The sequence below is a fragment of the Salvia hispanica genome, chromosome 3, assembly GCF_029641045.1.
Source record: "Salvia hispanica isolate PSC_SH4W2 chromosome 3, Shi_PSC_v1, whole genome shotgun sequence".
In the NCBI taxonomy this organism is placed as follows: Eukaryota; Viridiplantae; Streptophyta; class Magnoliopsida; order Lamiales; family Lamiaceae; genus Salvia; species Salvia hispanica.
In genome coordinates, this window is record NC_142694.1 from 55,254,526 (window position 1) to 55,277,628 (window position 23,103).

Here is a 23,103-nt window from a genome sequence, read left to right on the forward strand (position 1 = left end):
TTTAAATTATGAATCATACAATATTATATAATAATAATAATAATAATAATAATTATTATTATTTTACATTAAGTTAATAACTAATCAATATAGAATTAATAAAAAATTAAAATTGTGAATTGTATTCATAATGATATTAATAGTTGAATATTTTTAATTAGATTTTCCAACCCTAAAATGAGTATAAAATAATTTAATAAAAAAAATAATTGATTTAATTATTTTCAATAATTAATTTAATTAAATGTTTTGTTCTTGATTTATATTATGATTATGTATAAAACACTAAAAAGAAAGAAGAAAAAAAAGAGAAAAGAAAAAAGAAATATAAACTAAGAAGAAAAAGAAAGAAGAAATGAAGATAAGATACTAAAAAGAAATAAGAAAATGAAGTAAAAAGAAAGAAGAAAAAATAATCTATTTAATTGAAATTTCCAAAAATATTCTCCATAACAAAAAAATCACATATTTAGTACCTAGAGTTATTTTTGTCATTGTGTACCAAAAATGATACTTATAAAATAAAGATTAGGTACTATTCGCGTGCGAAAGTGAAAAATCAGGTACAATTTATGTAGTTTACTCCTTTTGATAAGTTAATCTCATATTTTCCTAAGTCATTTCCATATGTATGATAAAATTAATATATAAAATTATGAAATTTTTAAACATATTATTCTTAAATCTATCAACATGGGATATTTAATGAAAAGAAATACACTTTAAAAAAATGAAATTACATGGAAATGAAAAATAGAAATCAGAGGAAACAGCGAGGCAGCCCGATTCATTACCAGCGGGTCCAACCATTCTGAATTCTTCAACTCTCATTTCATTTCCCCCTTTGGCTTTTCATCGCCATCTCTCTCTCTCTCTCTCTCCACTTCTACTATACCTGTCTTCACCGCCAGAAGCAGAGCTTGGCTAACTCGTCGAGATGAGCGGTCACGACTCCAAGTATTTCTCCACTACCAAAAAGGGTGAAATTCCCGAGCTCAAAGAAGAACTCAATTCACAGTACAAGGTTATCATCCCTTCATTTTTTTAATCTCTGCCCTGCTGCAGCTTCAGGATAATTAATTACCACCTGTCTTCGATTTCCTGCAATTCAATTTTTAGCACTATGTGTGTTGATCTGCGGCATCTACAGGACGATGGATCCGTCGTTTCATAGTGTGAACAAAATTTCGTGGATTTAGTGTCGGAAGACTTAGATCTAGTAGATTTTCCGTTTGATTTGTGATCCATACCGTTTTGGATTTTATTTTTGGTGTCTGATCTGTGTGGGTAAATGTGCGTGATTGTCCGGGTGAATCATGTCTCCCACTTTATTGATTCATCTCACTGTTGAAATCAATTAATTTGGATTTTGTTTGATAATACGGAATGTGATTTTACATATTCAATGCTAATAAGCTTTCTGTGAGTTTTTAGCCCCATTGACACTGATGGTTGACATCACTTTTATTTGGATGCAGGATAAGAGAAAGGATGCAGTTAAGAAGGTGATTGCCGCAATGACAGTAGGAAAGGATGTTTCCTCACTCTTTACAGATGTTGTGAATTGTATGCAAACAGAAAATTTGGAGCTGAAAAAGCTTGTGTATTTGTATCTCATCAACTACGCAAAGAGCCAGCCTGATCTTGCTATTCTTGCCGTAAATACATTTGTGAAGGTAAGATTCAATACTGAGCAGTGAGGTTTCTTTTATATAGTTTATTGCCCCAGAAATGTAGCAGCTATTCAAGTTAGTTTTTGGCTCCAACTAATAAATAATCCCTTTATTGAGGCTCAAAGTGGTTTCTTTTGTCATGACTCATGATATGGGATGTTATCTGAAGGTTAGAAAGTGAAGTACGCATATATGGAGACTTGCCTGAAAATTAGATATCTAAAATTGATGACTATTGTGAGGGCAGATTTAGGAGTGGAAGTTGCTTCAAACACTCCAGAAAAGAAATACTTATGAACCAAGCAGATAGAGTGGCAGACTTTCTTAGGGGCCATGATTTTCACGTGGCCATGCAATCACGTGACCAGGATATTTCACCACAATATCATGTCATAACAGAAGAGATATGCAATCACTGTTAAACGAACGTAGAAGAATCAAGAAGAGCAGTTTCACTAACTGACTAGTGTCATATTTTCTTAGAGAGGGGGGGGGGAGAGATTCTTCTTTAGTACCCGACATCATAACTATGAATATTCTGAATCAGTGAATTAGGTTGTACATTATGCCAGTTAAAATTAATGGAAATATTGCTTTCTTCAAGTTTTCAACCCATTTATAGAAGCTTGTTTTATATGTAAATTGTGAGAGGTCTGTTATAACCTACAATTTTATTGAAGTATGATAAATATTGTGCACCAATTACAGAGCCTGCCTTCCAAATTCCAATTCGTCTTAGTTGATAACATCTTAATAGTCTTTCGTGCTTTTTTGAACCAAGGGCATTATGTTAGTCAAGCTTTTACTTTTCTAAGAGAGTGATAGATGAGTTTGGCCACAAAAATTTGATTCATGCCGTACGCAACAGGTTACTGTGTTGTATGTCATGGACGTGAAGAGAAAATTGACTTCATTTCAAATTTTGTGTTGGCTGCAATGAGGGTAAAAAGATTAATTTGGATTATAGTTGAAATTCACTCCAGACAATAACATCATATGCACTACTTTAGTTTAAAACTGGTGAACATGAATGCCACGTGATCCTTTTTTGAAGGCCCACATTTCCGAGTTTCATTTGAGCCTTATTTTCTGTTTATGTTTCTAAACTACTGTCAATATTTATATTTAAGCTTTTTTCATCTAGGCCAATGTCTTAACAATTCTTAATGGCTAATTCCTTTTGAGGATGAAATCTTGTCTCATCTCTCTATTATCAATTTAGCATATGGTGTGCGGATTTAAAAAATAAAATAAAATAAAATAAATATCCTTGTGATTGGATCTGATTTTGTTTCTCATATTTATTAAACTTTTACTGTCCATAGGTTTTTGTGGAGTTAGTCACAGAACACTCTGTAGGACTTGCATTTCTGCAAAATGTACACTTTAATGTTATAACTTAGAGCGCAACCAGCTTGCACACAGTTCTGATGTCTATTCACTTTTACTATCTGTCTCAATCATGTGAAATTTATATTTGTTGACCAAGTTCCCATGAAAATGATAAGATGTAGAATTTTTTGAATTACAATTAGTAAATCTCAACTTAAAAATGTAGGTGTTCCACTTTTCAAGTGTTTCTGTTGCACACCTTTGCTTATTCATCAGAATCATCAAAAGTTGACCCCTCAGTATCATGAGTATACACACAAGATAGGGGATCATGAAATTCGGCATGGCTGAAATATAAGAGGATTGATAATTGCTGCTCTTTTCTAAAATAATTCCAGAAAAAATGTTATAATAAAATAAACAGAAATACATCAAGGAGACAAGATGTCTGCCAGATTTTATCAGCCTATTAATCGTATCATATCGCGAGCTGTGTGTAAACCAGCGTATCTTCACCTTATACCATAAATGTCATTGTCCATCACCAAAAGCAGCACCGTTATTTGAACCAATTGAGAAGTGGTTGTGTAAAGGCTAAAATTTCAAGTGAATATGTCAATACAGGATTCTCAGGACCCAAATCCTCTGATCCGTGCTTTAGCTGTGAGGACAATGGGATGCATTCGTGTTGATAAAATCACAGAGTATCTTTGTGATCCTTTGCAGCGCTGTCTCAAGGTAAGAATACATTCCTCCTACATCTGCCTTATTTTGTAACTAGGAGCATGCATATTTTAATGTCTTTTACAGTGTTACTATGAAAAAGTGTGCACACTTGCTATGGAAGTAAATATTGTGGTTTTCCCGACAAACTAAGTGATGTTGATTTCTTCTGTTTTTGCTTCGTAACAGGATGATGATCCATATGTGAGGAAGACAGCTGCTATATGTGTTGCTAAACTTTATGACATTAATGCTGAGTTAGTGGAGGATAGAGGTTTTCTGGATGCTCTCAAGGATTTGATATCAGACAACAACCCCATGGTTGTTGCAAATGCTGTCGCTTCACTTGCGGAGATTCAAGAGCACAGCAGCAGACCTATCTTTGAGATAACCAGCCACACGCTTTCAAAGCTTCTCACTGCTCTAAATGAATGCACAGAGTACGAAGCTAAATAGGAATTATTGCATTTACTTGAAGGATAAACATGTTAACTATGCATAAAAAATGACCAGTATTGTGCATGCTTACCCATATGTTGACTTAATAAGACCTAATATGAAGATGTTAATTGACTCTAGTTTTCTGTGATATTCTGAAACACCCTTCTTAATAAACGTAAAGTTATAAATGCGATTCTTTTCAATTTCTACCCATTCTTTTACATTTTAGTGAGGCTGAATCTGACCATCTTTCAGGCATTGAGTTGTGTGATAAATTGTAGATTGGATTAGTCATTAATATGTGACACGTGGTGGATAATTGGCTATAGAACTGCTCCATGCATGTGATGGAACTTATTTTTCTCACGCAATGAGCAATATGCTCTATAGTGTGCTATGACCTACTGTTTTTTAAATTAATAACTTTGTATCTATTTTCTGTCATAAGACTCCCACTTCCGGGTTTGCTTAAATTTGCCTTTTCTTGATATCAACTTTAGGTGGGGTCAAGTTTTCATTTTGGATGCTCTTTCCAAGTATAAAGCAGTGGATGCCCGTGAATCTGAAAATATAGTGGAGCGAGTTACACCTCGATTACAGCATGCAAATTGTGCTGTTGTTCTTTCAGCTGTCAAGGTTATATTTCTTCTTCCTTCTTACTAGGTATAATGACAGACGAGTCTTCACACCTTATAGTGAGGGTGGAAGCTAGTTCTCTTTCCCTGCACCATGCAACATCTGCAAGAAAAGAGTCTTCAACACCCCTTCTTTGGTGGAGCAAGTTATACCTCAATAACCACATGCAAAGTTTGCTTTTGTTTTTTAGCTTTCCCTGCCTTTGTAATCTCTTACCAATAATAATGGCCAGTGAATATTGTGCAATGGAAGTTGGTTTTTTTACATTGTTGTATGGAATTTGTTTGATACAAGAGTCATGAAGATGTGTTTCTCCTTCCTTCCCATTCTTTATCTTGTTTAGTGTTTCTATTCACAATTCACATAATATTAGAAGTTATTTCTTCTTGTATTTATAACTGACTTTTTTGGAATTCATAATAATTGCAGATGATTCTTTTGCAAATGGAACTGATCACCAGCACAGATGTAGTCAGAAACCTATGCAAGAAAATGGCCCCACCTCTTGTGACATTGCTTTCTGCTGAACCAGAGATTCAGTATGTTGCATTACGTAATATAAACCTTATTGTGCAAAAGCGTCCCACTATTCTTGCCCATGAAATCAAGGTATTTGAGATGATGTTTCCTCACTCCTACAAAATTACACTTTTTCTAAATAGATAATTTTATCATGGAAGTAAACCCACAATTCCTGCTTTCTTTCCCATAAAGGTGTTCTTTTGCAAATACAATGATCCAATTTATGTAAAGATGGAGAAGTTGGAAATTATGATAAAGCTTGCTTCAGACAGGAATATTGACCAAGTAAGTTGATTTTGGTTCCACTACCCGCTGCATTATACTATCATTGCACAAACTGGAATCATTGACAGTATATGAAAATGGGTTGTTAGCCTTTTCCCCTCTCCACTGGAGTTATGGTTAGTCCTTCGTAATTTTCTTCTTGTGTACACTTTCAGGTCCTATTGGAGTTCAAAGAATATGCTACGGAAGTAGATGTAGATTTTGTCAGAAAAGCTGTCCGTGCTATTGGACGATGCGCCATCAAGTTGGAGAGAGCAGCTGAGCGTTGTATCAGTGTCTTACTTGAGTTGATCAAGATCAAAGTAAACTATGTTGTTCAAGAAGCTATAATTGTGATTAAAGATATATTTAGGAGATATCCAAACACGTAAGTACACTGCATTTTTCTTGTATCTTGTTATTAATATGCCCGTTCATCGAGTGCGAATTTAAACAATTTTGCTTCCTTCAGCTACGAGTCCATAATTGCTACACTTTGCGAGAGCTTAGACACCTTGGATGAGCCAGAGGCAAAGGTACTTAACAGGGCATGGGGCTTCTGGCATCGCTTCTTAATGTTTTCTTTAAGGCGTAATCACACATATCTATCTGTGCAGGCATCAATGATCTGGATTATTGGTGAATATGCTGAAAGAATTGATAATGCTGATGAGCTTTTGGAAAGCTTTTTGGAAACTTTTCCGGAGGAACCTCCACAAGTCCAGTTGCAATTGCTAACAGCAACAGTTAAACTTTTCCTAAAGAAGCCTACTGAAGGCCCACAACAGATGATACAGGTGTGTTTTGTAGATCCCCTGTATCTTATGCATACCCTCAACCGGTTGCTATAGTGTATGCTTAATCCACCACTTTCTGATCATCTGGACCCCATGCCCCTAGTTGAGCGTACATATCGTTAACGCTTCTTTCTTTTCAGATGTTTGATTGTATGAAAAGATAATGAGAAGAAACTTTTTGAATGTTGAATAAAAATTTGTAGAAGTCAGGATCAAAAGTGCGACTAATTTATATGCTGTAATTGTTATCTAAGCTTGTTTGGAACTAACCTAATGCTATGTTCTCATTAATAGGTTGTTCTGAATAATGCAACTGTCGAGACTGATAACCCAGATCTTAGAGATCGTGCATATATATATTGGCGACTCCTCTCGACTGATCCAGAGGTATGCAAGTGATTTCTCTTTAGTTCTGAAGCCAGTTTGTCCTTTATTGCCCATGATTCCACTCTCATGTACTCATTAGTGGAAAATTATTTTTTTTAATTATAATTTGCATCTTAATTTTTACCTCTAGTAATCTAAAGAAAAAAAGTACTACTCTATTAGAAATTCTGTGAACATGTTCCACTCTCATGTACTCATTAGTGGAATTAGTGGAATGACCTTGTATTTTAATCGTACAATACGCTGTGATCCTCTCTGAACATTATTTAATTTTTTGTTTTGCATTTGAAGTTTCTGTGCCCAGTTCATACACTTCCTTTTTAATGTGGTGTAGCCCTTTTAGGTAATGTATGTTTGTATGGCACTTCTTTAGTCTGTATTGTCTGCCTCTTTGTATTAGATCTGCATCTAGGCATGGGATAGAGTTATGTGTAAACTAGTGGTTGAGATTTCTCTGCTTGCGCAAGTAAACTTTTCCTTTGACTTTTCAGGCAGCAAAGGATGTTGTCTTAGCTGAAAAGCCTGTGATCAGTGATGACTCTAATCAACTTGACCCCTCTCTCCTGGATGAGCTTCTTGCCAACATTGCCACATTGTCCTCCGTCTACCACAAGCCACCAGATGCATTTGTGACTCGTGTGAAAACCATTCAGAAAACAGAAGAAGAGGAGTACCCTGATGGTGAAGGAGGCTATTCCGAATCTCATTCTCATGCAGCTGCTACAGGTGCATCGCCACCACAAACCACAAGTAATGCGCAATCCTCTGCTGGTAGATCACAGGCTACTCCTGCACCTGTACCTGATTTGCTTGACCTGATGGGCATGGATAATAGCAGTGCCATTGTATCAGCTGATCCCACGACCCCAGCTGGGTATGCCTATTATATTTCAGTCAGTTTGTTATGATTAGATTTCATGTTAAGACATGATTGAAGAGCTGTTTCATGGAATTGTACCTTTCGTTGTAGACCCTCCTTGCCAGTTGTGTTACCTGCAGCTACCAGTCAAGGCCTACAAATAAATGCTCAGCTGATAAGGAGAGATGGCCAGGTATTCTACAGCATGTTACTCGAGAATAATTCTCAGGTTCCACTTGATGGGTTTATGATCCAGTTCAACAAGAACACATTTGGTCTTGCAGCAGGTGGACCTCTGCAGGTAATTGTAATGCTGTTTTGCATTCTGCATTCATATGCTAGATCTCCTCTACACTTTCCATGAGCTAATATTGCATTTCAATCAGGTTCCACCAATACAACCTGGGACGTCTGCAAGCACTCTTTTGCCTATGGTTTTATTCCAGAACGTATCTCCCGGTCCCCCAAGCTCACTTCTGCAGGTTGCTGTGAAAAATAATCAGCAGCCTGTCTGGTATTTCAATGACAAAATTCCATTGTCTGTATTATTTTCAGAAGATGGAAGAATGGAGCGATCCTCATTCCTTGAGGTATGATATTCTTAATCTGTCTGTAGCATTCTATATCAGGATTAGTACTTACTGTGGGAACTCACCTTTTCTCTTGCCAATTTACCTAGACATGGAAATCTTTACCTGATTCAAATGAGATCTCCAAGGACTTCCCAACATTTGTGATGACTAGCGTCGAAGCAACATTAGACCAACTCGCTGCATCCAACATGTTCTTCATCGCCAAGCGCAAGCACTCAAATCAGGACGTGTTGTATCTCTCGGCCAAGATTCCTCGAGGAATCCCTTTCCTGATTGAACTTACAGCAGCCGTTGGCGTCCCTGGCCTCAAATGTGCAATAAAAACAACAGGCCTGGAAATGGCTCCTCTTTTCTTCGAAGCAATGGAGAGCCTCCTCAAAAGTTAGCAGGTTAATCGTCTCGGTCCATTTCTCTTGATTCCTGGGGGATCTGTTGCAGTTTTCTTTTTTGATATAGGTTTTGTTAATTTTCATAAATCTGCAATCTATGTGATCGTAACACATTTTCATTGATTATCTACTGTAATCTTTCTGCTATCAATCAAGGACCGAATAACTCAGTAGTTATATGTATTTGATTCTTGCATTCTAGATTTCTGTATGCATAGATTGTAGGGGCTCTCAGATTTATTTTTCCTTTTACTATTCTGTATGAATATTTCTTTAAATATTGGTTTGAGTTTGAAACTTGATGTGAAAACTACTTTATGGTTTTCTATCTATTTTTTTGAACAACTAGTTTAGTGCTAGGTTTAATGGCAATCACTGGATACATGGATCAAATTGAATGCAAATAAAAATGTTGTAGCTCAATATTTATATATAATAGAAGTACTCCCTCCGTCCCACTTTAGTAGTCTCATTGACTTTTCTGCACTCATTTTGTAAAAATGATAATAAATAGTTAAAGTGGAGAAATAATAAAGTAAAAAAGAGAATAATGTAGATAAGACTCTTCTCTATATTATTCTCTTTTTTATTTTATTATTTCTCCACTTTAACTATTTATTATCATTTTTACAAAATGAGTGCAGAAAAGTCAATGAGACTGTTAAAATGGGACGGAGGGAATAAGAGCGTGAAAAGAATATAGTTACTGGAATTGTAGATTACAAACACTTTTTTGATTGATACTTACGCTGTCAGTTTCTTTTTAAAAATAGAGGAAAACCACAATGTATCAATTATTGCAAAAATATCCAATCATTCTAACTTCGAAGCCAACATCAGAGCTTCCCTTCGAGTTTGTTAAAAATCAAAAAAATTTAGGCCCACCACCCCTTACTCATGAGTCATGACTAAGAAAGTAGAAAAAGTTCCACCATTAATTGCTCAACCACAAGAGTTATTTTTTTTGTCCTTATTTCAAGAGGGGTAGTACGATGACACGAGTTTTAAGTTTCATCGTTTTGAGAAGTAAGAGAATAAATGATGCAACGTTTAAATCGACACAGAAAACCCAAATCAAAAGCAGAAAATTTTCAAAAGGCTACATTTCATCCTATTGAGAAATAAGAGGACAAGCAAACAGGCCCACCCAATTTCTTGACTGCAAACACATCGTTATTCGTGCCTTGCCTAATCATTTATGACATCTTTGTATACATAATTCATACTCCAAAGTCTCCCACTCATACCATCATTCACATTATTATTTTCTTTAATTATTACTAGGTCATACCATAACTCCTCTATAAAACCAAACCTTTTCTTATCTACAACTTAATTATCATAACTTAATTTTTTAGATAAGGTTTGGATAAATTCCATAAATATCACCAAGTATAGCTTAATTGATAAGGAGCTACTGGTATGCGTCCAACTCAAAAAATGATAATGTTTCATGACACATAACAGAGAGAGAGACGCTCACAAAATTTGAAAACAACCATTGTCTAGTTATCTACATAGATACTCTATTCCAAAAATAACACATGCATATCATATAGAGAACTCCCGCAGGATTTGAAAATTTCACAAAACAGGATCAAAGCAATTCGTTATGGTACTATATTGAAAGAATTTTAAGACATCTTTTGTCTAATCCATCCAAAAAACAGCTGGTGTTGCAAGGACTCCACAAACTAATTAGGTATGAGATTGCAGTCCAAAATATGTATCTTCTATACAAATGAATCCATGCAATCATGTTGTTTACATCTAACTAGAACACAAAACCTTCACCACGACAACCCTGGATGATTGTTTGTGAAAAGGGGGATCGAAGTTTCAGTGCATGATACGGACAATGATCAGAGTGTAGGATACCAACCTGCTAAAGACGAACCAACCATGGGTAGCAGATGCAGCAGGATTAGTAAGCCATTGCACCAATAGCAATAGCAATGTTAAAGGCAATGGATAACAAAGCACTTCTTCTCTTCCAACAAATAGTCAAGTAGTACCAAATATATTCTTCACTTCCTTGCAGTATATGCGCAAAAGTATCAAAAATTATACCGGCTACTTTGCCCGAAACCTTTCAACTTAAAATTCTTGAGCTTCCCCCCATTCCTTTTCCTTTGCCCTTTTCCTCGAGTCCTCAGATCCTCTCACGGTCCAAAGTGAATCAAATTTACAGACGTTTCACAAGACAAAATGAGCAAACTACAAGCTAAGGATGTGCCAAACAGACTGAGCAGGTTCATTCATTGTCTATTATCACACAGTAGGTAAAACGTAATACAGTATGTACAGCAACTAAACTCCTGCAGCAGGACTGATAACCATTTCCTGCATTGACAGAAGCAAATATTCAGTATTTTGTAAGTAGCAAAATATTCTACTGAAACAGCAACATATGTTTGATAAGTCAAAATATGCAGACAATTCCAACCTTATCACACACAGGACAGATATCACTTCTTTCCATCCATTCAAGTATACAAGCAAGATGGAAATGATGATCACATTTGGTGAGGATCTTTGGGTTGTCTTCAACATATTCTGCAGTAAGCATAAAAAAATCTTGATTTTGAATAACAAGAAAGGGCTATCATATAATAAAATGTAAGCATGTAGATAGTCAGCACCTTCAAGACAAATTGGACAATCATCCTCATCGATTATAGGTGCATCAAGAACTTTGCTGGACTTTTTAAGCTCATCTGAACTTTCATCTTCCATTAATTTTGATGCTTCTAGGTCAACATCCTTCTCTTCATTATCAGGTTGTTTCTTCACCTTAGTTTCCAGTGGGCTGCCATGATTTATGTCTTCTACACGCACTACATTAGTGATGCCCAAAGCCACTTCAGTTTCATGTCCAGATTCTTCTTGATTCCTGGAGGGTGTAGATGGGCGGCCTATATATGTTTCATAAGGTATAGGCGCAGGAGGTGGTCTGTAAGTGTCTGGAACTGATGTGTCTAGATTTGTATCAACCAATAGCCCAGTAGAGAAGGCAGAGATTTCGTTATGCGATGATAAAGGTTCATGTTCTTCAGACACTGGATGCTTCATGCAATGACATCAGTACAAGAGAACAAAATAATGTTAGCATCCTCAGAAGTGATACTTATATCAAACGAACAACAGATAAGATTGTTATTTTCTTTGCCTTAAGAGCAATAAGAAAATAGTACTGGCTAACCCATTTTGTACTAAGATGGATTAGAACTTTAGGATATCCTAAGGCCTTGAAAATTTCTGTAATTTGAGCTAATATGTTTGATTCATATCCAATTGCAAGGTAGGATTGGAGATATCCTAATTACGAAAAAAAAATGAGTCACAAAAGTTATTAAAATTGAATAGTAAACGTATAAGAACACCTAATCATTCAGGTTATATACTGTCTAATGTGGTTTCTTCCAGTCTTTTGAGTTGAATACCGAGTTTGTGATCAGATAATTAGTCCTGTTTTAGTTTGTTCAAATTTAAGTAATATGAAAGCAAATTATATGAATCCAACATATTCAAATGAAACATAAAGATGATGAGGGAAGGTGAAAGGTCTACAACAATTGTTGACTCCCAAAGTTTTGGTTCTTATGATTTCCCAGTTCCTGTGGTACGGCTATATTCATGATGTTGCTTTAAAAAACTCGATTCATGAAGTCACGATCCTAGACGCATAAGCAGCGGCAATCGGAACTAAAAGCTCACCAAAAATCAACAGGCAACATGGATTTCACTAAAGGTTGTGTTAGCAAGTGTTAAGATTTCAATAAATCCTGCATATTGGAGGTTTTATTTAGAATTAGCTAGTACTCTTAGCTTTAGCAAATAATTACTCATCTTTTATTTCTGCTAGAAGATATTAAAATCCTACGCTGGCTTATAATGAACATTCCCCTACGATAGCATGCTCAGAACAGTCTAGACCAGAACTAAGGTAAGACACAAAAGCCAGGGATCGGGATAAGCTTTCAACTAGAGCTGAAGCCAAACGGGGGACGGAATAGCACTTACATGAAAAAATGGAGGTGACCTATTACGCTCATTTACATCAGACGCACAGCAACAGCAGCAACCTCCCATCTCTGTAAAATTATCTTTTTCATCCACCTGAAGACCCTGGTATTCTGATCATTGCTTTAATCTCTGCACAAAAAACACAACAACATAGGTTTGTTAGAATAAGTAATATCTTAATGGTCCTAATTATAGAACTGCAGCCCTAATTATAGAACTGCAATAACTGAAAACCATATACAGTATAAAATACCACAGGAAGTGCTCCTGTTAATTTGCCACACAATTTTGGAGATTTATAAAAGTTCAAAAGGCTTAACATGGAAACAGGCATCAGTTTGAATTAATAACTCCACTACAGAAAATTTAGCATATAGAGTGGTTGCATTCAACTAATTCATCATCCATACTTTTGTCTCATAGTAATACATATGATTTAGATTGTTAATAACAGTAAAAGTGAAACGTTTTCCCCTTCAATCACTAATTAATTAGCTTAATCTCACTGATCATCCATCTTTTACCATCTCCTCAGCAAAGAAAACAAACAATCAATCCAGCATTCTACCCCAACAACCTACTCCGATAAATTCTTAGAAAGTTTTGCCTATGATCACTATCATCAGATACACAATCAACGAAATAGATTCCACAAGCTAGCATACTAGCTCAATTACACCAACAAAATAAGTACAGCTAGGTAAAAAGTTGTCAGATTATACTTCCTACAATTCACCAGCACCAATCATTAAATGCTCCTGCCAAACACACACGAATAACTCCTCATCACTAATCAAATCAAAAGGAAAATTCCAAATCTCCCCAAACAGAATAAAATAATTGAAAAAAGTTGAATCATCTACAGATTGCGAGCTCGCTCATCTTGAATTCGTTGCTAGCATCAGCATACGCAATCAATAACGGAAGTTGAAAAAGAATTGAATCGGTGCTGAGAGGTAAATTGACGCAGCAAAAAAGCGAACACATATACACAGAGAAATACACATACGACGCGTGTAGGTAGACATCCAATCGCCTGTTTACACGAGATACCTACCTCGGACGGGGGGTGGGTGTGGGTGAGGGATGTACCTGTTAATGGTGGAGTTGAATTTGAATAAGCAGAGCAGAGACGGTGACTGTAGATATATTTGTGCTTGACTCCACTGCTCCAAAGGAGAATCCTCACTTCGGAAAATTCAATTCTACTTTTTGTATGGATAATAAATAGATTATTAAAATTGATAATTAGTAGTAATTCATCTTTTCATTTCACAGTTTCATGAGTATTTAAATTTTTTTTCAGTATTTACCGGTAACAATTGAAGGTCGTCATTATAAAAACAAATTTAGAAATTGTTTAGTTTTGCAAGTTGACTTTCTTAAGACTTGAGAGGTTATTCTAGTAGTAGTAATAAATACATATCGATTGAGATACTTATGTCTGGCTGTAATTTTAAAGTGTAAAGTACTCCATTAAATAATTGGAGTTGTTGTGATGGTTAATGTTGTTGTGTTTATAATCGTAGAACTACGTTTCTAGTTAATTGGCTCATGGACTTATAATACAAATTCAGTCAAATTGAAGGGATTAATCAATGAGTGTTCAATATTCAATTATAATGCAAAAATAATGAATTTACTACTCATGCTTAGGGGTGGGATAAATACCGAAATATCAAATACCGACATTATCGTACCAATAAATTACTGAATATACCGAATTTTTGATGTATCGTTATTTTCGATATGTACATTATTATGGGTTCAATTAAAAATAGCGTACCAATCCAGCACCTCTAATCACACTCAATATACATGTATGTATGTATGATTAGGGTATGGCAAAAATAAACATTGTTTCATTAGCTGTAACAAAATTACTGCAGTACTATAATTGTAACTTCTTTATTGTTTTTAATTAAAAAGTAATTATATTTTCATATAATGAAAGTGAAACTCATGTCAGCTTCAATCTTTATTTTGCCACGTATCTGTTTGTAGTTAATACCCCTATCTTTATTCTTCTTTTATTTTTGCCTCACGAAGAAGATAATACTACTTTCATCTATATATAAATAATCTTGATTATAGATAACTTGAATTTTAATAGCAAGATAAAGTTAGAGATAAACAGTGGTTAAAATGTTAATGAAAAATGAGATTCAGCTTATTAGAAGGAAAAATTTACTCTGAATGAGCAAAGACTAATTTTTATAAACAATCCAAAATATAAAAAAAATAACTTTTTTTTATAGACGGCTATATGGAGTAGTAGTAATTGGGTGCATATAAAGAAATGTTTTATTTGCCTCGAATCAGTCTGCAGTAAATGTGTTTTTCTTCTTTTTTATTTTTTCCCCAAGAAAAAGATTATAACTGATACATAGGCCAAATGTGTTGAGTATAATTAGTCTCTTATGCCAACGCATGCTTGAGCACGAATTATGTCGTCCAATCACTAAACGAAATGTGTCATTTTTTCAAAAAATCGAATGTTTTATAAAAATATTATGCAACACAAGAAATATATAGCGTCAAAATTATATTTCGTAGTTCAATTTGTAATTGCATTATTTATTTCAATGATGTACTATTATCTTATTTAGTTATATTAGTTATTTAGACATGCTAGTATTTTATGTATTTTTATAAATTAGTTTAATTGATGCTCTAACTATAATAAAATAAGATACTGTACATAATAGGTAATTATGTGAACATTGTTGTAGTTTACAATTTCTTAAGGCACAATGGTTCTACTTGTGTGCGGTGCTCAAGAACACATGAGCAATATAATGTTCAAGGATTGTGAATGCCCGAAAGTATTTTGTGTGATTGTGGCGTCAAGTTTAGTAATTTTGGTGATTTGTAAATTAAAATATTAATAAATTTGTGTTAAGTGAGAAATAGAAAGAGTTTTCTCCATTGTAACTTATCTCTTCCAAACATTTTTCTCGAATATATATGCCGATTACATGGTATGCGTCTATTCTACGAGTCCCGAAGCTCTCCAAATCCAATCGGAACAAAATGTTGAACATTTTGTGATTTGTCAAATTTCTCACAAGTCTTGTCACAACTTGACTATCATTTGGTGACACTGCTAAATGTGTATGTGTTAAGTTAATTTAAAATTTATTTCAATCTTTTTAAAGAAACCTATAGATCTCTTTCAATACGCATGAAATTATATGGACTCTGTTTTGACAATAATAATAGGGATATCCAATTGGACCTATTCCAAAAAAGTTGAAAATATATTATGATATAAATATGCACTTATCCAATTATAAAAATTTATTTAATGGAGTACAAACTAACTTGGAAAGAAGACCAGAGTTATTTATGATTACTTTAAAATCATGCGGTGCATGTCTACGAGATTCCCGGTGGAAATATTCTCTACTTAATAATGATATAGTAGTACTTACTAGTATTCCTACCTACATGAACGCATATCAACAGTAACATTTCATAACTCCGAATGTACAAGAAAACAAATTGTTAATGTTACGTGATTATGTCCTATGTCAAAAGACTCAACTATCCTAACATCAATTTCTCTCCATATATAATTGCGATGCTTTATGTTCTGATAAAACGCATTTATAAGTATGAAACCATAATGAGTCATAAACCGTACTAATCAAACGAATACAATTGAGCACAAAAACGATGAGAAGGCAACAAATGAAGTAAAGAGAGTGGAAAGATTAAGCAAAAATCTAAATAAGAGATAAAAATTATAGTGCTCAGATAAGTTGGAAATCATCAAGATATTCTGAAAGAGTGGGTAACCCAATACACCACAGAAGAGATACATCACAGCACTAATCAACAATTTGCACCAGCCGGGAATCGAACCCGGGTCTGTACCGTGGCAGGGTACTATTCTACCACTAGACCACTGGTGCCTATTGTTTTATAATTTCTGCCTCTATTATATCTTGAAAGAGAATATGGCTTTTTCAGTAGCTTAGCTTGTCATTGCGGGAGATCTGTGAGAAGAATAACGAACACAGAGGTACAAGACAATGATTTAAATTATGCATATTTCTATTTTATAATATGCATATTGTTTTTCTGATAATCAAGTTGTGGGTGTGCAGTATGAATACTATGTTCTATATTATGCATATTTTTGTTTAGTAGATTATATATATAGTACTATTTCTTTCCATAGGGGGCTTCATTAGCATATTAGGGGCTTAGGGCCTCACTCTCCATAGAAAACTCTACGTCATTCTTGCTCCATATTCTATCACTTGTATATCAGTTTTGTTGATTTTTAATTTGTTGCATAATTAAAAATGGTTAATTATAATATTAAATTTTAAAATATTTTATTCATTTAATTTATTCCAATTTGTTGAAACAAAATGTAAACACGAAAAAATATAGATTATAAGCATATGTCGATATGTCGTAAAATAAAATTATAATAAGTGAGATGGAAAAGTTCACTCTAATGCAGGATCCATTTTCAGGAACGAGAAAAATTCATAAAGTTTCTTGAAGAAATTTGGGTCATTTGATGTGGAATTCATTAGTCTCACTCCAGCCGCTATTGCTTATTCCCACCAAATATTTTGAGAGGCGTGATGAACCAAAATGGAGTAGCAAGTAATTCATGAGTTGTTAACGGTTTACACTAATAGCCAAATACACCAATTATCAAACACAATATAGTGCACCCACAAAGAATGGGCAGAGAAAGAATGGTTAATAAAGTATTCTTAACGTTTCCAAATTTAGTTCCCAAAATTCATAATCCTCTTCAAGGTTAGTTGACTTGATGTAGATGAAGGATATGCAGGTTCTAGCTCAACACTACAGGAACTAGGAACGCTGTCTGTGACTCCTATGGTGATGACCATCATCACCTCCCCTCCTGCTATCAGTGGAGGAACGTACCCCATGTCGTTCCCGGTTATCATTATCTCTGTCATGTCTCCTACGAGGTGAGTAACTACGAGATCTTTGCCTGTTCCAGCTGTTTCCTGTGCATGAATATAAGCATAATTTTTATATATACGAGATTGATCAACAGTTTCCAAGAATGTAGATGCACACAATAATTGCCAATGGTTTACAAACATTAATGAATGATGATGTTGGTCTAGTTAGGATAGTGATAGAGAAAAGAATTAAATAGATATGTATTGGCTGAAATCAAACGAAATAGACTATGGAATAGATATTGATAAACAATCATTACACGAGGCCCTACGGTAAATTATTGTCCTTAAACTAAACTTAAGATTCTACATCCCTCTCAAACCTAAAGGGATTTATTATAGGACTCTCAAAAGAATAAGGGAATAAAGATGGTAGTTCTAAAAAATGATGACATAAAAGAGACATAAAGAATTAAAGATAGACTTCCAGACTTCCAGGCTCCAGCTCTTAATGTTAATCAGATAATAATGGAGACAAATGCTCACTGTATATTTTGATGTAGAAAAGCATATTTTTGTGATTAGACGGTGGTCATTTTTTTCTGAACTGAGTTACAAAGTTATTTTTCTAGCTATATGAATAATGGATCTCCAAAGGCACATTCCTAATAAAATAGCTACATGTGCGAGACTCAATCTAGTTGTAATAATCACAATAAACATGCAGGAAATAACCACTCCAATTTACTTTGTCCATGGTTAGTTATTCTTTCAATTTCGCCTTTTTGTCTTTTTTTTTACAGAGATTGGAGAACAAGAAAACATAGTGTACAGTTAAAGCAAACAGCTACTGGTTTCTATGGGGCTCAAGTAGTGAAACTCTGTTAACAAGAAAAACATGGCGTACCTCTTTTATTTTTAACACCTTCATACTTTCCAGGAGTTGGAGTTCTCCCTCGTTTCCTTTTAGCCTGCATGCAAAAAGATAGTAGGAATTAACTTCACGTGTAGGAGTTCCAGAATATGACCTTGCATACTACTGCAGAGTGTATACTGTTATGATCTAGGAAATAAACTAGACAAAGGATAAGGGAAAAACAATAACATTCTGCTATCCACAATATCTGATCAACAAAACATAACAATACTAATCGACATGACTATGAACTACATACCGAAACTTAAAAGTGAAACAGCACGTGAATATCTCCACATCAGTGCCTCTTGAAATTAAATTATCTTTAAGTAAGACACACACCTTCAACATGACCATGGCAAGCAGTGCCAAAACATAAGGAATAACTTTGAAGCAGAAACAATTGAATAATATGCAATCAAAGTCATGCGACCCTCTCAACAATATCGGATTGGTGCTAGGAGTTCAGGTGTCGGTGCAGAGCGCAAGTTCACAAGGGGTTGGTTTGAACTGTTAATATATCTTAATGTTTGAGTTCGATGGAGATACTACCATGGCTGCTGCCAAACAATATCAGGCAGATTCTGAAGATGAGTAGTGTTAGTACAATATATTAGTTGGAGGACCAACATAAAGCTTCTATAAAGAAATAGAAAACTGTAGAAGAGCAACACCTTTTCAACAGTAATTAATCGGCCTTCCATAACAGACCGGTTCAGGTTCTTAATACAATGCTCTGCATCTTTGTTGGTCTCCATAGTAACAAATGCAAAACCACGGGACTCCTTACTATGAGGGTCTCTGACCAAATGGCACTTAACAACCTGAGATTAACAAGAATAGAGACAAAACTTCTTAACAGGACAGGATACAAAGCCCATAACCCTGTCTGTGAATAACTTCACAGGTCAGCATGCAATCATCAAATATAGTGCTTTTGATATAAGTCTATAACAACTGGTACAATGTACAAACAAGATTACAAGAATAAGGAGAAACACCAAGAAATCATTTCTCTATGGACTGTTTCTAATAAGCACTTACTGTTGTGCAGCTCTCATGTGAAATAAGTTGATTTAGGGTACTAGAACACACAGGCTAACTTGCACAGTTTATTTATGCCTCAACAGTTCAGGAACTGGATTCAAAACAGAGAGCTGCAACTTTTTCTTTGATTTAGAGAAATCCATATTACATATACCACATTATTCATCAATATAATGAGCTTATGTGATGTTTGATTTTATAAGATACATAATGAAGTATACCTTCCCTTCACGTTTGAAATAATTTTCGAGTTCAGTTTCAGTAACCCTTGTAGAAAGACCAGTGACATAAAGATTGTTCCCAGGATTAAGAGCATCCTCAGAACGGCTCCTGAGTGTTTGTAAATACAGTGCAAGGTCAGATACTCAAATCATGTATGTATACCAGGTGAGAGAACGAACGTATTCTGAAGTGTTTAACCTTACATCTCAAAATTATTTAGGGTGAACATTACTCGCAAGAAGGCATAAACAAAAATAAATATTTATGAAAGATGATACATATGAATGTACAGGCACCAAAGTTACAAATCATGTGCATGATGTTTAATGAAGGAGAGAAACTGAGAAAGAGAAGAACAACAATTCACAACAATTCACTGTTTCCAGAAATCCATAGGACTTCGCCTCTCATGCCACTATAATCTATAGTATTTTGTTTATGATAACTTTATCAGCACAATACCATGTCATTTGCTTAACCACATTCATAAGCAACAACTCAACAACAGCAGTTGATCAATCCACGACAAAACTTCAGGAATACCTAGAACGACTTCTCCGGGACCTGGATATAGATCGTGACCTGCGACTTGAGTGTCGCGGTGAGGTTCTCGACTCTGGCGGTGAGGTTCTGGACAAGTGGACAGCGACACAACAAAATTTATATAAATAGACTATTTCATAATAACAGACAGGGTATCACTTAGAAATTCACCTTTCCCCTTTAGTCATCTGCATAAGAATAAAGAAAGAAATATAAATAGACGGCGATAAATAAAATGTGAATAAGTTTAACACCAGAAGAATTATAAGAGTGCTCTTTAACAAGATTGTCAATGTCAGATAAGAAATTTAATAATTCAAAAAAAAATTCATCCTTTTAAGTCAAGATCTTCAAAACATAAAATCTAGTGATTATCAATTATGCATGAATATATAGAGAGTAACTTTGATCTGAAAACAAGTGTCTATGAGCTCAAACATCTAAATACCATCACAATTTTAAATAAAACCAAACATCACATGAGCTCTAAAAACATAGTAGTATAAGATTTCGGAAGGACTGATATTCATTAAAATTCGAGGAATAAGAACACAAATAACTGAAAAGAAACAAAAACACAATTAGGCATGTGATAACAGTAGCGTGATTCAATATCTCGTTGTTGCTCAAAATTACTAAAAATTATGCTTCTGTACAAATAATAAATTCGTAAGTTCGGCATTCATATAAACAATCATGCTGAAATGTAATCATACGAGCTATTAACTAGAGAAATTGAGAATTTGATCAAGTATCCAGGAAGGTGAAGCATACCTTAAATTGGCGAGAGAGAATTGAAGCAAAAATTGCAGAAAACAGAAACGGGAGAACGAAAACCCTAAACTCTTGATTTCAAATTTGTTCGCCCAGTGTTCCTAATTAAGGACGAAGTTGTTGGTGGTACAACACATGTTGACGTCCTTTTTCTACTTGTTTTAAAAATGAACTTTATATTTTCCAAAAAAAAAAAAAATCATCAGAAAGGCTAACATAAATTCTAATGCCAGATATTTTACACAATAATCAAAGTTAATAGTAACATTCTTCTCTAAAAATAGTGTTTCTAAGACCACCTCCAACACTACCTCCTATTTTTGGTGCAAAAATATGCTCCAAGCATACACCGTACCTATACCCATTTTTGAATTTTTTTAATCAAACAACACCAAATTTGAAGCGAACACTCCTTATTATTATTTTGATAGTTAAATCAGCCGACGGCCAATTATTATACTGTCAATTTGTGTACTAATATAGTAGTACTTGATAGTTGATTCAAACTATCAGCCGCACAATTTACACACAATTTGTTCATGGAATTTACATATATTTTTCTAATAAAAATAATAATAGAAATTAGCAAGCTTGCCATGTTATAATAAATTATGTTTTTTTACAAATAATAACTAATAAATTTACTAAATAGGAATATTGCTAAAAAAATCTTGTTATTATTTCAAGAGTATATGACCCGATATGACGCAATAAGAAATAAAAGTGCTCATCTGGAACTTCAAAATGCGCTAGTTGATCATTTGTGGGAACAATACACAAATTTCGAGTCTTGAATTTTAGCTATTTTTTATGTTTATCGTGATATGTTTTATATAATTATGATATATTTAAATGAGTTTTAATTTATATTTGAAATTTATTATTGCAAGTTTAGTGTATTTAATTTTAAAAGTAGTGTAATTTTTTTAAATATAAAGTATATCTAATACATAAATATATTAATAAAAAAAATTTGTATAATTATTTAAGTTACATAAATTATTGATAAAATATTGTTGGATTAATATGTAATTTAAGTAAATATTTAGGTATAATTGAAAAGGTATAAAAAGAATATAAATATAAAATATTTTTTTGGGTTTGAGTTTAGAGTAAATGATTTGAGTAAAACTATTTTTTAGTGTGATCCAAACTCAAAAATGGGTTTGAGTTTGATGTAAAGAGTTGGAGATGGTCTAATTATTTAAATTTTTACACACGTACCGAATTCTAAGTGGGCAATGATTAAGCACTCTATAAAGCGTCGTATGATGGCGCATTAATCTAGAGTTTGAGCTCAGCAGAATGTCTATTAATAATATCTAAAGAATGTACTTAGTATATTATTTAATAACAGTATAATAAAATGATATTAACTTCTTAAATAAGCAAATGAAACTAATAGTATTAAATACCTAAACGAGTATTAAACTGAGAAAATACCCAAAAATGATAGGGATAAGATTTAATTTTTTGAAAAGTAACACTATTTTATTTTATTATATGAGTTCTTATTATTTTCCTTATTTAAAATTTACGTTTACAAAAATGTTTCGGAGACATAATGTCTAAGACATAATGAGGTTAAAGTAGTAATTATGCATTATATTTTATTTTTAATTAAATTTATTGTGTGTCTATATACTCCATTGCCCTTGCATTTATGATTATCTATATATAGGAGTATTAATTAAGATCTCAATACTTAATTACACAAGATATAAATGGAAGTAGTTGGGATCCACTTTCAATTTTACCACTCTTGATTTTTAACCTTTTTTAAAAAAATTACACAAGATATAAATGGAAGTAGTTGGGACCCACTTTCAATTTTACCACTCTTGATTCTTAACCCTTTTTAAAAAAATTCACTTGTACCCTTGAAAATATGAAAAATGAAAGAAAAGAAGGCTAAGAAAAAATTTATCACTTTGACCATTTTTTTTTCGTTAATTAATAATAAAAAACTAATAAAATATGTAATTTAAAATTTATTAAATTTTTGAATGATTATGTAATTTTATAAAATAGTAGTATTAAATTTAAAACTATGTTCAC

General features: G+C 33.8%; 3 protein-coding genes and 1 non-coding gene across 6 annotated transcripts; 1 reads left to right on the plus strand and 3 right to left on the minus strand.

Moving 5' to 3' along the window:
• The first annotated feature begins 793 nt into the window (after window positions 1-793).
• Window positions 794-8,929, plus strand: LOC125213271 (Adaptin family protein). The gene is made up of 15 exons (XM_048113722.2): window positions 794-1,024; window positions 1,479-1,676; window positions 3,630-3,743; window positions 3,918-4,168; window positions 4,670-4,805; window positions 5,235-5,414; window positions 5,520-5,612; window positions 5,768-5,979; window positions 6,064-6,127; window positions 6,209-6,388; window positions 6,683-6,775; window positions 7,267-7,649; window positions 7,746-7,935; window positions 8,021-8,224; window positions 8,314-8,929. The coding sequence occupies exons 1-15, from the start codon at window positions 938-940 to the stop codon at window positions 8,611-8,613; spliced, it is 2,685 nt and encodes an 894-aa protein (XP_047969679.1). The 5' UTR covers window positions 794-937; the 3' UTR covers window positions 8,614-8,929.
• Window positions 8,930-10,213: 1,284 nt separating this feature from the next.
• LOC125215345 (putative E3 ubiquitin-protein ligase RHB1A) lies at window positions 10,214-13,879 on the minus strand. The gene is made up of 5 exons (XM_048116736.2): window positions 13,735-13,879; window positions 12,640-12,771; window positions 11,259-11,682; window positions 11,063-11,172; window positions 10,214-10,959 (listed from the first exon to the last, which is right to left on the minus strand). The coding sequence occupies exons 2-5, from the start codon at window positions 12,706-12,708 to the stop codon at window positions 10,927-10,929; spliced, it is 636 nt and encodes a 211-aa protein (XP_047972693.1). The 5' UTR covers window positions 12,709-12,771; window positions 13,735-13,879; the 3' UTR covers window positions 10,214-10,926.
• Window positions 13,880-16,488: 2,609 nt separating this feature from the next.
• Window positions 16,489-16,559, minus strand: TRNAG-GCC (transfer RNA glycine (anticodon GCC)). Its single transcript has one exon. It is a non-coding gene; the product is annotated as a tRNA-Gly (tRNA).
• A 688-nt stretch (window positions 16,560-17,247) lies between these two features.
• On the minus strand, window positions 17,248-21,196 carry LOC125210745 (serine/arginine-rich splicing factor SR45a-like). 3 transcript variants are annotated; one of them, XM_048110328.2, is made up of 7 exons: window positions 21,046-21,195; window positions 20,443-20,459; window positions 20,272-20,358; window positions 19,728-19,836; window positions 19,134-19,283; window positions 18,451-18,514; window positions 17,248-17,645 (listed from the first exon to the last, which is right to left on the minus strand). In XM_048110328.2, the coding sequence occupies exons 2-7, from the start codon at window positions 20,457-20,459 to the stop codon at window positions 17,485-17,487; spliced, it is 588 nt and encodes a 195-aa protein (XP_047966285.1). In that variant the 5' UTR covers window positions 21,046-21,195; the 3' UTR covers window positions 17,248-17,484. The 3 variants fall into 3 exon arrangements, 1 of the variants encoding a protein (XP_047966285.1); XR_016136321.1 differs by having other exon boundaries at window positions 17,571-17,645; window positions 18,802-19,283; window positions 21,046-21,196; XR_016136320.1 differs by having other exon boundaries at window positions 17,583-17,645; window positions 18,719-19,283; window positions 21,046-21,196.
• Between the last annotated feature and the right edge of the window lie 1,907 nt (window positions 21,197-23,103).

Bases quoted from the DNA above. Each gene is read 5' to 3' on its own strand.
- LOC125210745 (XM_048110328.2), bottom strand. The intron at 19,837-20,271 runs GTATTCCTGAAG...ACAAACACTCAG, and splicing joins TCCCGGAGAAGTCGTTCTAG to GAGCCGTTCTGAGGATGCTC. The intron at 17,646-18,450 runs GTACGCCATGTT...ATTCATGCACAG, and splicing joins AGGTGTTAAAAATAAAAGAG to GAAACAGCTGGAACAGGCAA.
- LOC125213271 (XM_048113722.2), top strand. From the start codon at position 938: ATGAGCGGTCACGACTCCAAGTATTTCTCCACTACCAAAAAGGGTGAA. The intron at 5,415-5,519 runs GTATTTGAGATG...TTTCCCATAAAG, and splicing joins TTCTTGCCCATGAAATCAAG to GTGTTCTTTTGCAAATACAA. The intron at 5,980-6,063 runs GTAAGTACACTG...TGCTTCCTTCAG, and splicing joins TTTAGGAGATATCCAAACAC to CTACGAGTCCATAATTGCTA.
- LOC125215345 (XM_048116736.2), bottom strand. From the start codon at position 12,708: ATGGGAGGTTGCTGCTGTTGCTGTGCGTCTGATGTAAATGAGCGTAAT. The intron at 11,683-12,639 runs GTAAGTGCTATT...CATTGCATGAAG, and splicing joins GGTCACCTCCATTTTTTCAT to CATCCAGTGTCTGAAGAACA. The intron at 10,960-11,062 runs GTTGGAATTGTC...CTGTCAATGCAG, and splicing joins TCTGTCCTGTGTGTGATAAG to GAAATGGTTATCAGTCCTGC.